Source organism: Sus scrofa, chromosome 8 (assembly GCF_054392235.1).
Source record: "Sus scrofa isolate SSC_HxYL_T2T_F1_AM1 chromosome 8, Sscrofa_HxYL_maternal_Yorkshire_Landrace_v2.0, whole genome shotgun sequence".
Lineage (NCBI taxonomy): Eukaryota > Metazoa > Chordata > Mammalia > Artiodactyla > Suidae > Sus > Sus scrofa.
Window position 1 is genome coordinate 1,832,768 of NC_139390.1, and position 18,575 is coordinate 1,851,342.

At 50.3% G+C, this 18,575-nt stretch overlaps 1 protein-coding gene, 1 long non-coding RNA gene and 1 pseudogene across 11 annotated transcripts in view; 1 reads left to right on the plus strand and 2 right to left on the minus strand.

Moving 5' to 3' along the window:
- Positions 1-885, minus strand: LOC110262025 (large ribosomal subunit protein mL39 pseudogene; annotated as a pseudogene).
- A 7,274-nt stretch (positions 886-8,159) lies between these two features.
- On the minus strand, positions 8,160-12,176 carry LOC146400280 (uncharacterized). Its single transcript, XR_014812054.1, has 2 exons — positions 8,739-12,176; positions 8,160-8,561 (listed from the first exon to the last, which is right to left on the minus strand). It is a non-coding gene; the product is annotated as an uncharacterized LOC146400280 (long non-coding RNA).
- A 242-nt stretch (positions 12,177-12,418) lies between these two features.
- HTT (huntingtin) overlaps positions 12,419-18,575 on the plus strand; it is a 123,536-nt gene continuing 117,379 nt past the window's right edge. For 9 of the 10 annotated variants that reach the window (XR_014811937.1, XR_014811935.1, XR_014811938.1 and 6 more), the window contains exon 1: positions 12,419-12,794. Coding sequence is in view for 6 of the 10 variants with exons in the window: in XM_084970912.1 (XP_084827038.1) it covers positions 12,559-12,794 (236 nt within the window). In the remaining 4 variants the exon portion in view is untranslated. 10 annotated transcript variants of the gene reach the window in all.

Genomic DNA, 18,575 nt, shown 5'->3' on the forward strand with positions numbered 1-18,575 from the left:
GAACCACATCTGTGACCTACACCACCGCTCATGGCAACGCCAGATCCTTAACCCACCAAGCAAGGCCAGGGATCGAAGCCGCATCCTCATGGATACTAGTCAGGTTCGTTAACTGCTGAGCCATGACGGGAACTCCTGTGTTGAAATATTTCTAATGCCACTTTTGCTTCAAATGCAAAATCTTATATATTAAAGTAGGAGCATCTTTCGGGATGGAGGGTAGGTTCTCTTTCGTTGGCATCCACTCGTCAAGTCTCTTACCCCAAACGACATCAGAGCAGAAGGCGCCGGCAACTCCTGAACGCCCTGTGTCACACGGCTCGTCATCGTGGCCCAGCGACGCCCATGAGCCTTCTTTTCTCCTCCAGGATCATCATCTTTGAAAGTGAGAAATTTAATTTCACAGGACTTGGTCCAAGGGTTATACGTGTCCCCAGGCTGTCCACCTCCAAGAGCCAGGATGGACTTCCTGCAGTACCACTCACTTAAATCGTGGCACAGCTTAAGGAGCTGAAACGCTTTTATTCATCACGAAGGTAGGGCCGGGGTCCGTCTTCCCGGTGTGTTTCACTTCAGTCTCCTTCACGCTTCTGGGAGTTAAGGACAGCTGCCTGTTTCTCCTCTGTGAAAAGGGTCATTCCGCACCTCTATCCGTTTGGTCAATGACAGCCGAGAAGGGGGCGACGTGGCCATTGATCTCAGCCAGCCCCGCCTCGGCGGGCGGCCCACCAGAGCCACAGGTCCCAGGCCCCCATGGCTGTTGCCTCCTTCCCAGGCTTGCTTTCCTTTTTCAGTGGTGAAATGCATATAAAATGTCCTGCTTTTAAGGGTCCAGTTCAGTGGCATCAAGTACACTCCCGAGGTCGTGTGAGCGTCCCTGCCATCCATCCACAGAACTCTTCCTGCAAAACTGGAGCTGCACCCATTAGGCACTGACCCCCTCCCGCCCTGGCCCCTCACAGCCACCCTCCTACTCTCTGTCTCTGTGACTTTGGCTCCTCTAGGGACCTCATATTACTGGAATCGCACTGTGTGTGTCATTTGTGACTGGCCTGTTTTACTGGCTTCATGTCCTCAAGGTTCATTCACCACGAGCAGGTGTCTGAACTTCTTTACTGTTTTTTTTTCCTTCTTAGGGCCGAACCCACGGCAGATGGAGGTTCCCCGGCTAGGGGTCGAATCAGAGCTGTAGCTGCCAGCCTACACCACAGCCACAGCCACGCCAGATCAAGCCACGTCTGTGCCCTACACCACAGCTCACGGCAACGCCAGATCCTTAACCCACTGAGCGAGGCCAGGGATGGACCCTGCATCCTCATGGATACGAGTCGGATTCATTTCTGCTGCGCCACGAGGGGAACTCCTGGAATGTCTGCTTCTTAGGGCCAAGCATTAGTCCATTCTGCTCACCCACCCAGCCACGCCGGACCCCAGATTGCTTCAGTGTTTTAGCTGTTGCCAATACGCTGCTGAGAACATGGGGCACAATTTCTTGCTGAAACCTTGCTTTCAGTCCTTCTGGGTATCTGTCATACAACCCAGAAGTGGAACCACTGGGCTGTGTGATAATTCTTGGCTTAATTTTGTGAGGAGCCACTGTACTGTTTCCACAGCAGTGGCACCATTTTTCGTGTCCATCCACAGAGCACAAGGGTTCCAGTTTCTCCACATGCTTTTAAATGGCTTTTGGGCATTATTCCAATATTTCAAGTATTACTGTTTATACAAACTCCCTATTGTTGGACATTTATGTTGTTTCTTCTTTTTGATATTTGCTTTTATTTTTGTTAATCCTACGGCCACACCTGAGGCATATGGAAGTTCCTGGGCCAGGAACCGAATCCAAGCTGCAGCTGCAAACTATGCTGCAAGTGCAGCAACACTGGCTCCAGCCTGCGTCTCTGCGGCAAACTGGAGAGACCTACTGTGCCACAGTGGGAATTCTTCCAATAAAAAAATGTTTTAGGAGTTCCCGTCGTGGCGCAGTGGTTAACGAATCCGACTAGGAACCATGAGGTTGCGGGTTCGATCCCTGCCCTTGCTCAGTGGGTTAAGGATTCGACGTTGCCGTGAGCTGTGGTGTAGGTTGCAGACGCGGCTCGGATCCCGCGTTGCTGTGGCTCTGGCGTAGGCTGGTGGCTACAGCTCCGATTCGACCCCTAGCCTGGGAACCTCCATATGCCGCGGGAGCGGCCCAAGAAATAGCAACAATAACAACAACAACAACAACAACAAAGACAAAAAGACAAAAAAACAAAAAAACAAACAAAAAAAAATGTTTTAGGAGTTCCTACCATGGCACAGCAGAAATGAATCCTACTAGGAACCATGAGGTTGTGGGTTCGATCCCTGGCCTCGCTCAGTGGGTTAAGGATCTGGCGTTGCTGTGAGCCGTGGTGTAGGTCGCAGACGTGGCTTGATCTGACGTTGCTGTAACTGTGGTGTAGACTGGCGGCTACAGCTCCAATGTGACCCCTAGCCTGGGAGCCACTGGTGCGGCTCTAAAAAAAACAAAAGACAAAAATTAAAAAAAAAAAAATTAAAGCCAAAAAAAGGAGTTCCTGCAGTGCAGTGTCTTGGAAGTGCTGGGACCCAGGGCACTCCGTCATGTGAAAATGTGGTCTCCTGCCTTCTCAGTCATTCTCAACATTGCCTCGAACAGAGTGGAGATGGGGTAGAGACAGAGCCCCAGGACACCCCACGGAGCTGCACCTGCCGACACTGGCCACTTGGTGCACAGCTGCTCCATGACTTACCAACTCCAGCTAACTGGATACATTTCTCCCCCTTTCCAGTGACAGATGCTGTTGAAATGATTTTCGTTCTTAAAAATCAAAATAAATAAATCAATATCTAACCTAAGCAAGAGAAACGAAGGACAAAAATTCAAATATACCAAGACATTTACGAGGGGAGAAAATCACAGAGATGTAATTAAAGATACAGAATGCTTTGCACAGTTTTATGAAAATAAATATGCATTATGCATTATGGAAAGAATGTGAGCTGTAGTTGAGAGGCGTTCTGTATGTGTAGCCGTAATATAAAATAATTTGACACAAGTAAGACTAAACATATCATACAATACAGTAAATGGTCTTAATGCAGTCATTAAGGGAGATTTTGTTTTTCCAATTGGGTCACAAGGCAAAGCCCAACTTTGTGCTGTATCCAAGGGACACAACAAAGTGAGAAAGGTTAAAATGTAACCATAGAGAAAGTGTATCAGGAAAATGCAAACAAAAAATAAAAGCAGCGGTCACAATCTTAATATCAGACAAGACAGAGTCCAGACCAAAACACATTAGCCAAGCAGAAAGGGCGCTTTGCAATGGAAGGTACAATTCTCAAACAAGATAAAATAGCCAGGAGTTCCCGTTGTGGCTCAGCAGTTATCAACCCGCCTGGCATCCAGGAGGTTGCAGGTTCGAACCCTTGCCTTGCTCAGTGCGTGAAGGATCTGGCATTGCCATGAGCTGTGGTGTAGGTTGCAGACGCAGCTCGGATCCTGCACTCCCGCGGCTGTGGTGTAGGCCAGCAGCTAGAGCTCCAATTGCACCCCTAGCCTGGGAACCTCCATGTGCTTTGGGCGTGGCCCTAAAAAGACAAAAAGACCAAAAAAAGAGATAAAACAGCCAGAAATAACTATCCACCAAATGACAACCATAGCTTTCCCAGCGCAGAGCTGAGGTGTTTAATCCAGCTCTCAGACCTGGAGAGGGCAGAACTAAGGCACCTGGGAAAGGTGCATCTTCTGAGCAGGTGTGTCTGTGGACAGAGAGATGATACGACATATGGACAGTGGATAATAACACACAGGTGACAGAGACTGTATCTCATCTCCAGCGCCCACTCATAAAAAGGGACTATATATTATGTCACAAAGAAAATCATAATAAAAATTCAAAGGTATAAATATAGCTGAGTATGAGATTACAAATGCAATAAGCCTACAGGTTAATAACAAAAAGGCCACGGCACCTGGAAATTTAATAACCTCTATACAACGCTCTTGGGCCAAGAGGATATAAAATGCAAAACTGCAGAACTCACAGAAAATGAAAACAACAAGACTCATATATCTGATGCTGGATACAACCAAAATAATACTCAAGGAGAAAATGTATACTTTTAATTATATCAACAAAAATAAGTGCCTGAAAATAAATGAATTGAACCTCTAATTCAAAAGGATTGAAAAATACATTAAAAACATATATTTAAGAAAAGCAGAAGGAAGTAAGAGGGACAAAAGAGAAACTAATGGCTACCAAAGAGAAAAACTACAGCTCAAGTAATAAAGACATTCGTTCTTAAAAATCAAAATAAATAAATCAATATCTAACCTAAGCAAGAGAAACGAAGGACAAAAATTCAAATGTACCAAGACATTTACGAGGGGAGAAAATCACAGAGATGTAATTAAAGATACAGAATGCTTTGCACAGTTTTATGAAAATAAATATAAAACCTGGATTAAATGCATTTCTAGGAGAACATAATTTACCAAAATGAACCACATGTAGAGTAGACAATCTACACAGACCAATTTCAAAAGAAGTAATAAAGTTGCTAAAGAGCTACCCTTCAAAAAACACCGGGCTTGGGTGATTGACAGAGAATGTTAGCAGACCTCGGAGGAGCAGATATTTCCAGTTGCACTTAAATGCTCCAGAGCATAGCAAAAGAAGAAAACTTCCCAATTCTTTTTATAAAGCAAGTATAAATTGACACCAAAATCTTATAAAGACTTTTTATAAAAAGTTTAGGCGTTCCCGTTGTGGCACAGTGGTTAACGAACCCCACTGGTATCCATGAGGATGTGGGTTCGATCCCTGGCCTTGCTCAGTGGGTTAAGGATCCGGCTTTGCTGTGAGCTGCGGTGTAGGTCACAGACGCAACTTGGATCTGCTATTGCTGTGGCTGTAGTGTAGGCCGGCGGCTACAGCTCTGAATCGACCCCTAGCCTGGGAACCTCCATGTGCCGCGGGTGTGGCCCTAAAAAGACAAAAAAAAGTTTATACCAGTTTCTCTTATGAATATTAATGCAAAAGCCCTTAAAATATTGTCAAGGAGAATCCAACAACACATTAAAAATCATTACATTATTTTAGTGGATTTATTTTATTTTATTATTATTATTTTTTTATGTCCACACTGTGGCGTGTGAAAGTCCCTAGACCAGGGATTGAATCTGAGCTGCAGCTGCAGCAACGCCAGAGCCTTTAACCCACTGCTCCAGGCCAGTGATCAAACTTGCATCTCCACAGAGACCTGAGCCGCTGCAGTCTGACTCTTAACCTGCTGTACCACAGTGGGAACTCCTTCGTGAGTTTATTTTAATAATGCACGGATGGTTCAATATCAGGAAATCCAGTAACATAATAAATCATGTTAATAGATCCAAAGGAAAAATAAAGGATCATTTTCATAAAAGGCATTTGACCAAATTCAACCCACTTTTTTATACGGTCAATAAAATACAGTTGACTCTTGAACAACACAGGGTGTGGGGTGCTAACCCCTGTACAGCTGAAAATTCACATACAACTTCAGAGTTGGCCCTTGGTGTCTGTGGTTCTCCATCTCTGGATTCAACCAACCGTGTACTGTAATATTTACTGAAAAAAATCCACATGTAAGTGGACTGTGTGCAGTTCAAATCCACATCATTCAAGGGTAATCTAGAAATCAATACTGCTTTAGCGTAATGAAATATATTTATTAGCCCAGAAGGCAGCATCTTAGCTATGAGGGTTTTCATCCTGGAGGCATTCATGTTAAAATCAGGAACAAGAGAATGACGGACCACTCTCAGTAGCATCCTACTCGATGTTTCCAGGAGGAACTTCCATGGACAGACAGCAAGGATGGGCTAGAGCAGAGGGATGTACCCTCCTGCTGAAGATCGCTAACGAAGCCAGACAGATGCGAAGATCAAGGGAGTCAGGGACTGCAGGGCTTGCTGGCAGCCAGCAGAGGGTGGGACCCAGAGAGCAGCCAAGCACTAGGTCTGCTCCTGCTTCGGGGTGGGAAGTCCTGAGACACCTGGGAGGCTGGGCCCAGCCTGAAGCTAGGAGAACCCAAATCCAATCCAGGGCATGCCAGCATGGGGGTCCCAGGCAGTTCACACTCCACTCTGGGCTCCAGCTCACGCAGGAAGAAGGGTGACCTGGAGGTAAACCAGCTCTCTAAAATGCGCGGCCCAGGAGGCTCCGAAACTGGAGTTTGGATTAAGATGACCTAGGATTTCTGGTGCCCAGCCAACAAAAGCCTTGGCTGGAAGGAGAAAACACATTAAGCCGCAAGTTGCTTCTAGAATAATTTTGAATACGATGTCTAGCACACAATCAGTGTCTAGTACGTACACAGCCACATGAGAAGAGGCGAATGAATGAGAACTGGCAGAAACTTCAAACATGAAAAGCATCCCCTCAGAAGCTCTAGAAAATGGAAGCATATGCGACACAGACTCAAACTACTCTGCTCATCACGTCCAATGAGAAAACACACAACACTTGACAGAAAACTGGAAGCTATAAAAATTATACAGCATACTTTATTTTTTTGCTTTTTAGGGCTGCACCCACGGCACATGGAAGTTCCCAGGCTAGGGGTTGAATCGGAGCTGCAGCTGCCGGCCTCCACCCCAGCTAGATCCAAGTCACATCTGAGACCTACGCCACAGCTCTCGGCAATGCTGGATCCTTAACCCACTGATCGAGGCCAGGGACTGAACCCGTGTCTTCATGGAATCTAGTCGGGTTCATTACCAGTGAGCCACAACGGGAACTCCAGACATGGCATACTTTAGAAGGAGTTTGATATAAATTCTAGTATTAAAAACTACAAAATTCCAGAGCTGGAGAGTTAACATCAAGGGTTTAACAGTAGAATAGAAACAGGAGTTCCCGTCGTGGCTCAGAGGTTAACAAAGCCAAATAGTAACCATGAGGTTTTGGGTTCCATCCCTGGCCTCACTCATTGGGTTAAGGATCCGGTGTTGCCATGAGCTGTGGTGCAGGTCGCAGACGTGGCCTGGATCCTGCGTTGCTGTGGCTGGAGGCTACAGCTCCTATTAAGACCCCTAGCCTGGAAACCTCCGTATGCCGCGGGTGCGGCCCTAAAAAGACCAAAAAACCCCCAAACAAGCCATGTTATGATAAACACATAACACAGGGGGCGGACGTGAACTGGAGCTAAAGGGGGAGACTTAGGGGCAGAAAGTGATCAGAACTAGGGCTGGTCTCCCAAGGGCCCTGCACCCTGTCATTCTGTGTATCCGGAGGGGGATTGGAGGGGACCAGGGAGCACCAGGCCTCTCATGCAGCCGTGGCAGATTTCAGGCTGTGCAGAATGGCTCTGCTGGCGAAGGGAAAGCCCTGATCCCAGACCTCTCTCACCAGGGGAACTTGCACCCAGAACTTCCAGAACTGGTCCTGGCCAGCCTGGAGCCCTTCCAGCTGAGAGCCCATGGCCAGATCACTCAGCAGGGTCCCCGGGGCGTTTGTCTCTCCTCACACAGCCACACATGGCACAGCGAGACTCCAGAGGCCGAAGACACAGAAAATCTTAAGGCGAGCCGGAGGCAAAAAGCGCTTAGCTCCCAGGGAGCACGCCTCTCAACAGCGAGCAGGAAAGGAGACGAAGCCCATCCAGCCTAATCTGCCGGCAGGAGCCGTCTGCCAACCCTGACTTCTGTACCCTCCCCGCTCTACTGAGAGTGAAGAGAAATAAGGACGTTTTCAGATAAGCTGAAACTGAGCGACTTCACCCTAAGAGTCTTTGGGTTGTTTTTTTTGTTTTTTGTTTTGGTCTTTTTTTAGGGCTGCTCATGCGGCATATGGAGGTTCCCAGGCGAGGGGTCGAATTGGAGCTACAGCTGCCAGCCTACACCACAGCCACAGCCACACGGGATCCTTAACCCCACTGAGTGAGGCCAGGGTTTGAACCTGCATCTTCATGGATACTAGTCAGGTTCATTTCCTCTGAGCTGCCATGAGAATTCCTGTAAGAGAAATTCTGAAGGGTGTTTTCCAGGTGGAAAAAAAATGATCCTGGAAAGATCAGAAATGCAGGGACAAATGAAGAGTAACGAAAATGGTCCAGGTGGGAGTCAAACAGACGCTGACGGTTGAAAAGGACGATTACCGTGGGTGTAGTTGGCAGGAGGCGTATTTATGCGGAATTAAAACACATGGCGGTCATACCCTCGGGAGTGGGAGGTGCTCTCGGGGCACAGGTGGGAGTTCACCAAATGCCCTCTGGAGCTGCCCATCCGCTCAGCTTGTTCCTCATGGCTCTGCTTCACGTTTCCTCTTCCTGGCCCAAGCCTCAGCCCTGAGATCTTCCAGCTGGTTCTGGGTTTAGGGCAGGTGCCAGCCCCCCAGCTGGAGTGCACCCATTTGTGGGTGAGGGTGTCGGGTTGCTTTAAATACCTCCCTCTTTTCCTGGGCAGAATCGGTCACAAGCGTGCTGCGAGGCTTTCAGTTATAGTTCTCCACCCAAACTTCCTCTTTTACATTTTCCTCCCGGAAGAGTGCACACGCATTGCTGAAGACCTGAAAAATACAGAAAATCACCCAGAAGAAGAGACAGATCTCCTGTAACTGCCCTGTGCAGAGAAAGTCACTGTTACAGACTTGGTGACCAGATCTCTGAGTGTGTGTGTGTGTGTGTGTGTGTGTGTGGTTTTTATTTAAAAAAAAGGGGTGCTGTGCTAGACTTCATAGTGTTACCTGCTAATGCATTGCACACCTTCGTCCGTGCTACAAATGCTCTCCTAAAACAGGATCTGCGTAACTGCAGTTTTGCCATGCGGATGTATCTCGCTTCTTTCAGCCAGTCTCCTTCTTTCCAGCATTTATGTTTCTATGACGAATGGCCATTGTGACACATTGTTTTCCAAGGGTAAGTGACCGGGAGTGTACTGCCTGTGCAGGGCTGAGGTCCGTTTTAAGGGTTTGGAGACAATAGGCCAAACCACCTACCCAGCTGTGAAATCTTTCATTAGTGTGGGACTAGGTCAGATTTTTCTCTGAATTGAAAACATCTGCCTTCTTTTTTTTCTTTTCTCTTTTTGGCTACCGCTGTGGTGGGCTGGGGATTGAGCCTGTGTCCCAGCACTCCCAAGACACTGCCAATCCCATGGCACCACAGTGGGAACTCCAAAAACTGCCTTCTTGACAGTCTTTCAACAGCCTTGCTTAGAAGGTTTCTTGCCAGGATCACAGCGAGTTCTAGGCAGACAACTTTCCTCCTGCTCTGGCAAAGGCCGCCTGATTGGTTATGGCCACGTGAGGTCTCAGTGACTCACACTCTTTCTGGACTGGTCCGAATTTGGCTTAGGAGCCTATAAATAGAATAATCCAAAATAAAAGTGGCCTAAAGGAAACGGAATCACATTTCTCCCTTAGGGATTTCCATCTGTGAGACGTCCGGAGATGGTATGGCCAGGCTGGACTGGTATCCCCACCGAGTCCCACCAGCTCCAGCATTCCAGGATGGGGCTTTCATCTTCATGGACAAAATGACTCCTCCAATGCCAACCAATACACCCCTCTTCCAGGCAGCAGGAAGACAGGCGTACCCCTTCCTTTTAAGGAGATTTTCCAGAACAAGTGCACATCATTTCTGCCTACATCTCATCAGCCAGAACGTAGTCACATGGCTGCAGCCAGCTGAGAGGAAGGGGGAAATGCAGTGTTTTTACTAAGGGGAAAAGTGCCCAGATAAAAACCGAGGCCCTGTTATCGAAGAAGGTCAGAGGGGCTGTTAGGAGACAACTGAACTGCTTAATGTTATGGGCTGAACCATGTCCTCAAAACTCTTAAGTTGAGTCCTAACCCCTAGGACCTCAGAATGGGACCATGTTTGGAGAAAGGGTCTTTAATGATGTAATTAAGATAAAATGAGGAGTTCCCGTCGTGGCGCAGTGGTTAACGAATCCGACTAGGACCCATGAGGTTGAGGGTTCGGTCCCTGGCCTTGCTCAGTGGGTTAAGGATCCAGCGTTGCCGTGAGCTGTGGTGTAGGTCGCAGACGCGGCTCAGATTCCACGTTGCTGTGGCTGTGGTGGAGGCTGGCAGCTACAGCTCCGATTCGACCCCTAGCCTGGGAACCTCCATATGCCGTGGGTACGGCCCTAGAAATGGCAAAAAGACAAAAAGACAAAAAATAAATAAATAAAAATAAAACGAGGTCACAAGAGTGGGTCCTAATCCAGTATGACCACTATCCTTGGGAGGAAGGAGGACGAGGACCCAGGCTGCATGGAGGGAAGCCCATGTGAGGACACAGCGGGAGAGAGCCGTCCTCACAGCGGGCGGGAGAGCCCCCAAAGAACCAGCCTGCTCCCGCCTCGCTCTCGGACGTGCAGCCTCCAGGTCTGTGACAAGATCAACTCCTGGGGCTTGAGCCTCCCGGTCCGTGGTCCCTTGCTACCGCGGCCCCAGTGAATGAATACACTTGTCTACTGCTGTGCAAACCACCACGTGGTGGTTTAACGTCCCCGTTAGGATCGCACAGTTGTTGTGGTTCAGGAATCTGGGCACAGCTTCAATGAACGAGGTCCTTCACTCCTTGGTGTCTGGAATGCCTTCATTCAAGTACCAGCTGCCTTTCACCTGCAAGCTTGACTGGGCAAGGATCCGCTTCCAAGCTCATGTGGTGCTGGCATGATTCAGTTCTTGCTGGGCTGTTGGCCTGAGAGCCTCCGTTTCTCACTGACTGTTGGCCTCTCCAACAGGGCAGCCGGCTTAAAGAACCTGTGCACACCTAGGAGATGGACAGCAAGTCAGAGGCCCCATCTCTTGTCATGTAATCCCAGGAGCTCCGGCTTTGCCTACGATAGTGTTAGAGGAGTCAGCGAAAATTCAGTTAACAATCAAGAAGAAAAAAGAGCATTTCATTCAAGCCAAGCTGAGGATGACGACCCAGGAGACAGACTCTCGGAAGCTCGGAGGGCTGATCCACCTGTGAGGAGTCCAAGGCATGATCATGCACATTTCTGAGACTAAGGATCACACATCACGATGCCACCCAGACCTTCTGCATAGAGGTCACCAAAGATACAAAGCCCAGGTAAACAGGTACCAGGAGAGCAGTGAGTCATTACGATCCCTGGAGAGCTGGGAGAGAATGCCAGTGTGACAGTCGAGCGGGCGTGCCCATCTTCAGCCCCGGGGTAAGGCAGACACACCCTCCACGTGAGGGGGCAATGGAGGAGGCCAAATGACAGAGAACTTTATGTTTCCATTTTTGGGCCCCACCCTAAAATATAAATTTTACTTAATCGCAAGCGAACCACCAGTGACAGCCCACACTCAAGGGAGGGGGCTCTTTCTTCAAGGCAGTGAGCAGCAGGAGGGGGTCACTGGGCCATCTGAGAAGTCTGCCAATCACAGTACCTGACAGCCTGGAGTTCAGCCACTGTGGCCTGTGCTGCATGAAGGCTGGCATGCAGCCTCGCCAGTGAACAAGGGCCTTTATTAACACCAGGGAACAGGGACCTCAAGGCTGGCAGCACGTTTCTCTGAGATCCTTCCCTTGAAGGGAGGCCCCCATTGCTGTCCCCTTGGGGACAACGCTTCCTGTGGGGATGCTGGGTTTCTGTTCACCTGACTGCTTTGGGACAACAGGCTCTGAAATCAGGTGAAGACTTCTGGAGGCTTCCTACTGCTTGCCCCAGAGGGCTTTCCTGAGGCCGTGTGCTCCGTGCTGCCCCTGGCTTGCCCACTGTCTCCCCTCCAGGTGATGAGGCTCTGGAGCCCTAGACCGGACCTTTGCACACCGGTCGGCCTCCGCCCTGGGAGTGGACAGCCGTGGGCTGGGCAGTCTCCTGTGGGGGCATCTCCGGGGTCAAAGCGGCTTCTCGCTGCACCAGCCACAGCCTCTCTGGGGAGCAGGGCCTTGACCAGGCAGGTTTTTTTTACCCCGAAGCCTTCAGCTCCCCCTTGGGCTACTGACTCTCCTTCCAGGGCCCAGCTCCTCTCCGAGGGGTCACACCTGGCCTCCCGCCCGGAGGGTCTTCTAGCTCCACTTCCCCCTTCCTCCTCTGCAGGGCTGTCCCAAGGACCTTCCCTCCTCCACGGCCGCTGGATGGGCAAGCGGCCCCGCGGGGGTCCCCGCTCCACACCCAGGGCTGACCCTCCCGGCCATCCCCCAGAATCCTTCCCGCGGGCGGGGCTCCCTCCCGGGGGCGGGGCTCCTTCCCGGACGTGCCGTGACGCTCACGCCCTCCCCGTCGCGCCCCGCCCCCTCTCCCAGGGGCTCTAGGAAGCCAGGCGGTGGGCACGGGGGGCGGGCCGGAGCCTCGTCCGGTCATTGGCGGAGGCCGCCGTCTTTGGTTGTCAATCCCGCCGGTCCGGCCCCGCCCCGCCGGCGGAGCGTCGGGGGACGCAGGGCCGCGGGGGCTGCCGGGACGGACCCAAGATGGCCGGGCGCCTCGGTTCCGCTCCCGCCTGCGGCCCCGAGTCCCATTCATTGCCGCGCTGCTGAGCGGAGCCCCGAGGCGGCCCGAGGGCTTCGGGGGCTGTCCCCGCGGGGCGAGAGGCCGCCATGGCGACCCTGGAAAAGCTGATGAAAGCTTTCGAGTCTCTCAAGTCCTTCCAGCAGCAGCAGCAGCAGCAGCAGCAGCAGCAGCAGCAGCAGCAACAGCAGCCGCCGCCACCGCCGCCTCAGCCTCCTCAGCCGCCACCGCAGACGCAGCCGCCGCCTCAGCCGCCGCCGCCCCCGCCCCCGCCGCCGCCGCCGCCGCCCGGCCCGGCAGTGGCCGAGGAGCCGCTGCACCGACCGTGAGTGCGGGCCCCCTGCAGACCCCGGCCCGCGGCGACGGGGCGACCCCGAGCCCCTCCCCGGCCCTGCGTGGGTCTCGGCCCCCCGCAGGGCGCGGAGCCTCGCCGGCCCCCCCCGGAGGCACCGGGGCGTCCCGGCCGCGAGGTTAGGGACGGAGCCGGGGCCGTGTTGGGAGCAGCGCTTGGCGGAGCGAGGCCGGCTCCGGTCCCTGCCCCGCCGGCCGCGAGGAGCGGGACCCGAGCCGGAGCGCCGCGGGGCAGCGGTGACGTCATGCCTCGGGGCGGGGGCGGCGGCGCGCGCGGCCCAATGGCGAGTCCTTTCCGAGGCCCTGGAGCAGCCTGTTCCCGCTGCCGCCGGGCATCCCCCCGAGTGCGGGGTCGCGGGCGGAGCCGCAGCGCGTTCGGCGTCGGCCAGAGCCGAGCTTGTCTGCGCTCCCGTTGGTCTGCAGGCTCTTGAGCGGGTTGTGGTGGCCAAGTTCGTGGTGCGCTGTTTAGGTGGTGATGAGTCACGAGGGAGAAACTAAAATTTGCCTGGAGTATTGGGTCGAGTTGACTGTGTGCAGTGCCTGTGTGCAGTGGGAACGAGAAGGACGTGTTGCTGAGGGAGAGGTTCACTGCCGGGGGCGAATGCGGTGCGGGAACGTGGCTGTCCGGGGACCCCGCAGGCGTCGCCTGTCGCTGACATCCGGTGCTGTTGGGAAGTAGGGGTCTCTTGCTTGTGCCAGGGAGAATTTTTGAGACAGAAAAAGAACATTTCAGGAGCTCCCGTCGTGGCGCAGTGGTTAACGAACCCGACTAGGAACCATGAGGTTGCGGGTTCGGTGCCTGCCCTTGCTCAGTGGGTTAACGATCCAGCGTTGCCGTGAGCTGTGGTGTAGGTTGCAGACGCGGTTCGGATCCCGCGTTGCTGTGGCTCTGGTGTAGGCCGGTGGCTACAGCTCCGATTGAACCCCTAGCCTGGGAACCTCCATATGCTGCGGGAGCGGCCAGAGAAATAGCAAAAAAAACCCCAAAACGAACATTTCATTTCATAGAGCACCTTCTGAGAGCACCCAAGCCCTTCCCCTGGAGTCCCGTGTGCCCAGTGGTTCAGCCGAGGCCGGGGCGTGCTCCGCGGCAGGCCAGCCTTTCACCTCGGGCCACTTCGTGTCTGAGCCGAAGGTGGACGGAAGGCATTTCATGAGGACGGCTTTCAAGAAGCAGCCCCTTTAAGGCGCTCACTCTGTTAAGGCTGATGCACTCTTAGCAATGTTTTCTTCTTTTCTTCTTTATGTTTCTGATAGGATCCTTGCTGTGTCAGAGATTTCGTTAGAAAATGAGAGTCGAGGAGTGATTTTGGCTTATCTGTTAGAATAAAATTTAGAAATAATTTTTTTCTTCTAGAAAAGGTCTTTTGAATACTCAGAGGGGAAAAAAATATTTTTTAACAGTTTGCTTTACCTCTGCAGCAAGTAATTTATAACCATAACCCATCGCAGACTTTCATGGTAGTGCATCTCCTGCAGGTGGATGTCATGAAGTTAACACGTGGTTGGGACCTTGTATAAACAGGGGAAGCACTAGTGGGGCTCTGTGTAGGGAGGAGGTTCTACTGCTGTCCCTGTCTGCTCGTGCAATCACTTGGTCAGCCTAAAAATATGCCTTCTGCTTCTTATGCTGATTTGACAGAACCTGAATTTGCTTATCTTCTTCAAAATACGGGTGTAAAGAGGTTTCCTTTTTTAAATTTTTAAAATAAAAAATTGTTTTAAAATTTATAATTATTATTATTTGTCTTTTTGTCTTTTCTAGGGCCGCTCCTGCAGCATATGGAGGTTCTCAGGCTAGGGGTCTAATCAGAGCTGTTGCCGCCGACCTACAACCACAGCCACAGCAACACCAGATCCTTAACCCACTGAATGAGGCCAGGGATCGAACCCGAAACCTCATGGTTCCTCATTGAATTCATTAACCACTGAGCCACGACAGGAATGCCTAAATTTTAAAAATTTTTTATTTATTTTGCTTTTTGGGGCTGCACCTGCAGCACATGGAAGTTCCCACGCTAGGGGTCCAATCAGAGCTACAGCTGGGAGCCTAAACCACAGCAATGCAGGATCCGAGCCACCTCTGGGAACTATACCACAGCTCATGGCAACTCTAGATCCTTAACCCACTGAGCAAGGCCCGCAACCTTATGGTTCCTAGTCGGATTCATTTCCGATGCGCCACCACAGCAACTTTCTGCTGCTGCGCCACGATGGGAACTTCCTTCTTAAGCTAGCTTGATGAAGTAGATTTTGTTTCACTGTTTTATTGTAAGGAAATGTATGATTGACTTATTTTAAACGGAACCTGATTTTTTTTTGCATGAATAACACAGTCACTTGATACAAATTCCAAAATTGCAAAAAGTAAGTAAAGTAGCTCCCATTCTTTTCTCCCAGGTACCTAACTCCATTCCCAGAGGCAAGCGCTGTTACCCTTTCCCCTGGTGTATCCCACCAATGTACATGAAGATAGATTTAAAATGTTTTAGGAGTTCCCATCATGGCTCAGTGGTTACCGAATCTGACTAGAAACCATGAGGTTGTGGGTTCGATCCCTGGCCTTGCTCAGTGAGTTGATGATCCGGTGTTGCTGTGAGCTGTGGTGTAGGTCACAGACGCAGCTCAGATCTCGCGTTGCTGTGGCTGTGGTGTAGGCTGGCAGCTACAGCTCCGATTCGACCCCTAGCCTGGGAACCTCCATATGCCGTGGGTGCGGCCCTAGAAAAGGCAAAAAGACAGAAAATAAAATAAAATAAAATGTTTTAAAAACAAAAGTATTTCAGAATATTAACTTTGAAAGGTTCTTAGCACACTCTGAAACCAACTGCAGTGGGCTTAATTATGGTTATTTTAAATAAAATGCATGAATATATTTTTATGTGCTTTTTGGGAAAGCAAGTATTCATTAATTTTGAGTAATGAACTCCCTGCTTACAGATTTGGATCTTGGCATTTCTGTTCAGATGCTTCAGTTGAAAAAAATCCACTCCCCAAAATAAGATTGGCCAAAAGCAGTTAGAAAGTAACTGTTCTATTTTTACGGCTCTTGCTCTCTGTGGAACTGTAGTGGCACCAGCCATGCGTGGGTTTCAGTTGAAGACTCTGAGTGCCTGCTCTCAGCTCAGCGTATAGGATGCAGGGGTTCCGGGTGGTACTGGCCAGTCTCAGCAAGGCCGGTGTGCAGGGGAGTGCTGGAGCTTGGGTTGGTCCTAACTGCAGTCATGTGGCAGTTGACACCTTCTCACTCTCCTTCAGATTCCCACCTGGTTTTCCCCCGACTTTCATTGTTGATTCATCAGTAAAGGTTTGTGCCAGCCACTGTCCACATAGCTGCAGGGCTACAGCAGTGAGCAGATAAAGCCCTGTCCTCATGAAGCTTAGCTTTAGTGAGGGACACAGACCGTAAACAGGATACCTAAGTAAAATGTGCAGTGTGCTGGGCAGTGATCAATGAAGGAGAAACAGCAAAGCAGGGCGAGGGGCCAGCAGATGTCAGCGTTACTAAGGTATTGACGTTTTAGGTAGACAGGTGTCCCGGAGAGGACCCTGGGGGTGGTAACACCAGAGGAGAGGCGGGGATGGCCATGAAGGTGTTTGGCAGAGGGGCATTCCAGGATGGGGGACAGGTCCAGACCCCCCTGCTTGAGGAGTGGGAGGAGGAAGGTTTGGCCCATTGAATTAATGAGAGGGAGACTTCGTAGGCGATGAGGTCAGAGGGCTGGAGAGAGTGCAGCACCCGATCAGTAGGCGCTTCCTCCAAGGTGGGTGGACACTGGCCTTTATTCTAAGCGAGGTGGGAAGTCAGTGGAGGGATTGGTCCAAGGAGGGGAGGATTTTGGTTCCATTTTATTTTATTTTTTATTTATGTATTTTTTTTGTGTCTTTTTGCCATTTCTTGGGCTACTCCCACGGCATATGGAGGTTCCCAGGCTAGGGGTCAAATTGGAGCTGTAGCCACTGGCCTACGCCAGAGCCAGAGCAACGCAGGATCCGAGCCGCGTCTGTGACCTATACCACGGCTCACGGCAACGCCGGATCGTTAACCCACTGAGCAAGGCCAGGGATCAAACCTGCAACCTCATCGTTCCTAGTCGGATTCGTTAACCACTGCATCACAACGGGAACTCCTAGTTCCATTTTAAAATGAATACGGCTGAGACCTGAGTGAGGGGAAGTGTGGGCAACGCAAGAAACCAGTTAGGAAGCTCTGGGCATCATCAGCTGAGAGGTGACGTGGGTTCTGTGAGATGTTGGCGGTGGCAAGCTGGGAAGTGAAGCATTGTGAAGGTAGAACCGACAGAACTTGGTCATCGCTGTCTGCTAAGCGTGACCTGATTTAGCCATAGTTGGTGTTAGCAGTTAGGATGACATTCAGCTGCAAATAGCAGAAAATTCATCTGCAGTAATTAAACAGGTAAGGATTTATTGTGAGATGAAAATAAGTCTGTCTGAGGAAGTGCAACACAGGGACCCAGCCGCTTTCTTGCAACTGACTTTTAAGCCCTTGTTCTCATTCTTTCCAATTTTTTTAGTTCAGTTATTTGTCTTTTTATTGTTGAACTGTAACAGTTCTTTCTCATATTCTGGGTACTCGACCCTTAATCAGATGCATGGTTTGTAAAATGGTCCTCCTGTTTTGTGGTTTGTTTCTTCACTTTCTGATACTGTCTTTTGAAGGACAAAAGGTTTTAATTTGGATGAAGTATTGTTTTTTATTTTGTCTTTGGTTGCTGTGCTTTAGGTGGTACCTCTAAGAAATTGTTGCCTAATTCAAGGTCACAGAATTCTCTAAGTTTTCTTCTAAGAATTTTCTAATTTTAGCTCTCATTTTAGGGCTTTGATCCATTTTGATTTTGCCTTTTTTCTTTTTTAGGGCTGCATGTAAGGCATGTAGAAGTTCCCAGACTAGGGGCTGATTTGGAGCTACAGCTGCTGGCCTACAGCACATCCACAGCAATGCGGGATCCAAGCTGCCTCTGTGACCTACACCACAGCTTACAGCAATGCCGGATCCCTGACCCACGGAGCGGGGCCAAGGATTGAACCCACATCCTCATGGATACTAGTCGGGTTACAAACCCTCTGAGCCACGACGGGAACGTCCCATTTTGAGTTAATTTTTGTAGATGATCTTAGGTTTGAGTCCAGCTTCATTTTTTTATTTGTGGCTGTCAAGTTGTTTCAGTGCCATTTATTGCAAAGACTGTTCTCTTCCCGTTGAATTGTCTTGGCATCTTGTTGAAAGTTAATAGCTCATGAGTGTATGGTTTTACTTGTGGACTCAGTCCAACTCCGTGGGTCCCTGTGTCTGTCCTCAGCCAGTGCTCTAGAGTCTTGATTACTTGTGATGTAAACTACGGATCACACTTTCAAATCAGGAGATCTGGGTCCTCCAGCGTTATTCTTTTTCAAGATAGTCCTGGGCCCCTCTCATTTCCATTTGAATTGTAAAATCAGATTGTCATCTTTTTTAAATTTTTTTGAATTTTTCATCTTTTTAAGGCCGCATCCTTTGCATATGGAGGTTCCCAGGCTAGGGGTTGAATTGGAGCTGTAGCTGCTGGCCTACACCACAGCCATAGCAACAGCACAAGGGATCTGAGCCGCATCTGTGATTCACACCACAGCTCATGGCAACGCGGGATCCTTAATCCACTGATCGAGGCCAGGGATTGAACCTACATCCTCATGGACGCTGGTCAGATTTGTTTTCACTGAGTCACCGCGGGAACGCCCAGACTGTCATTTTCTC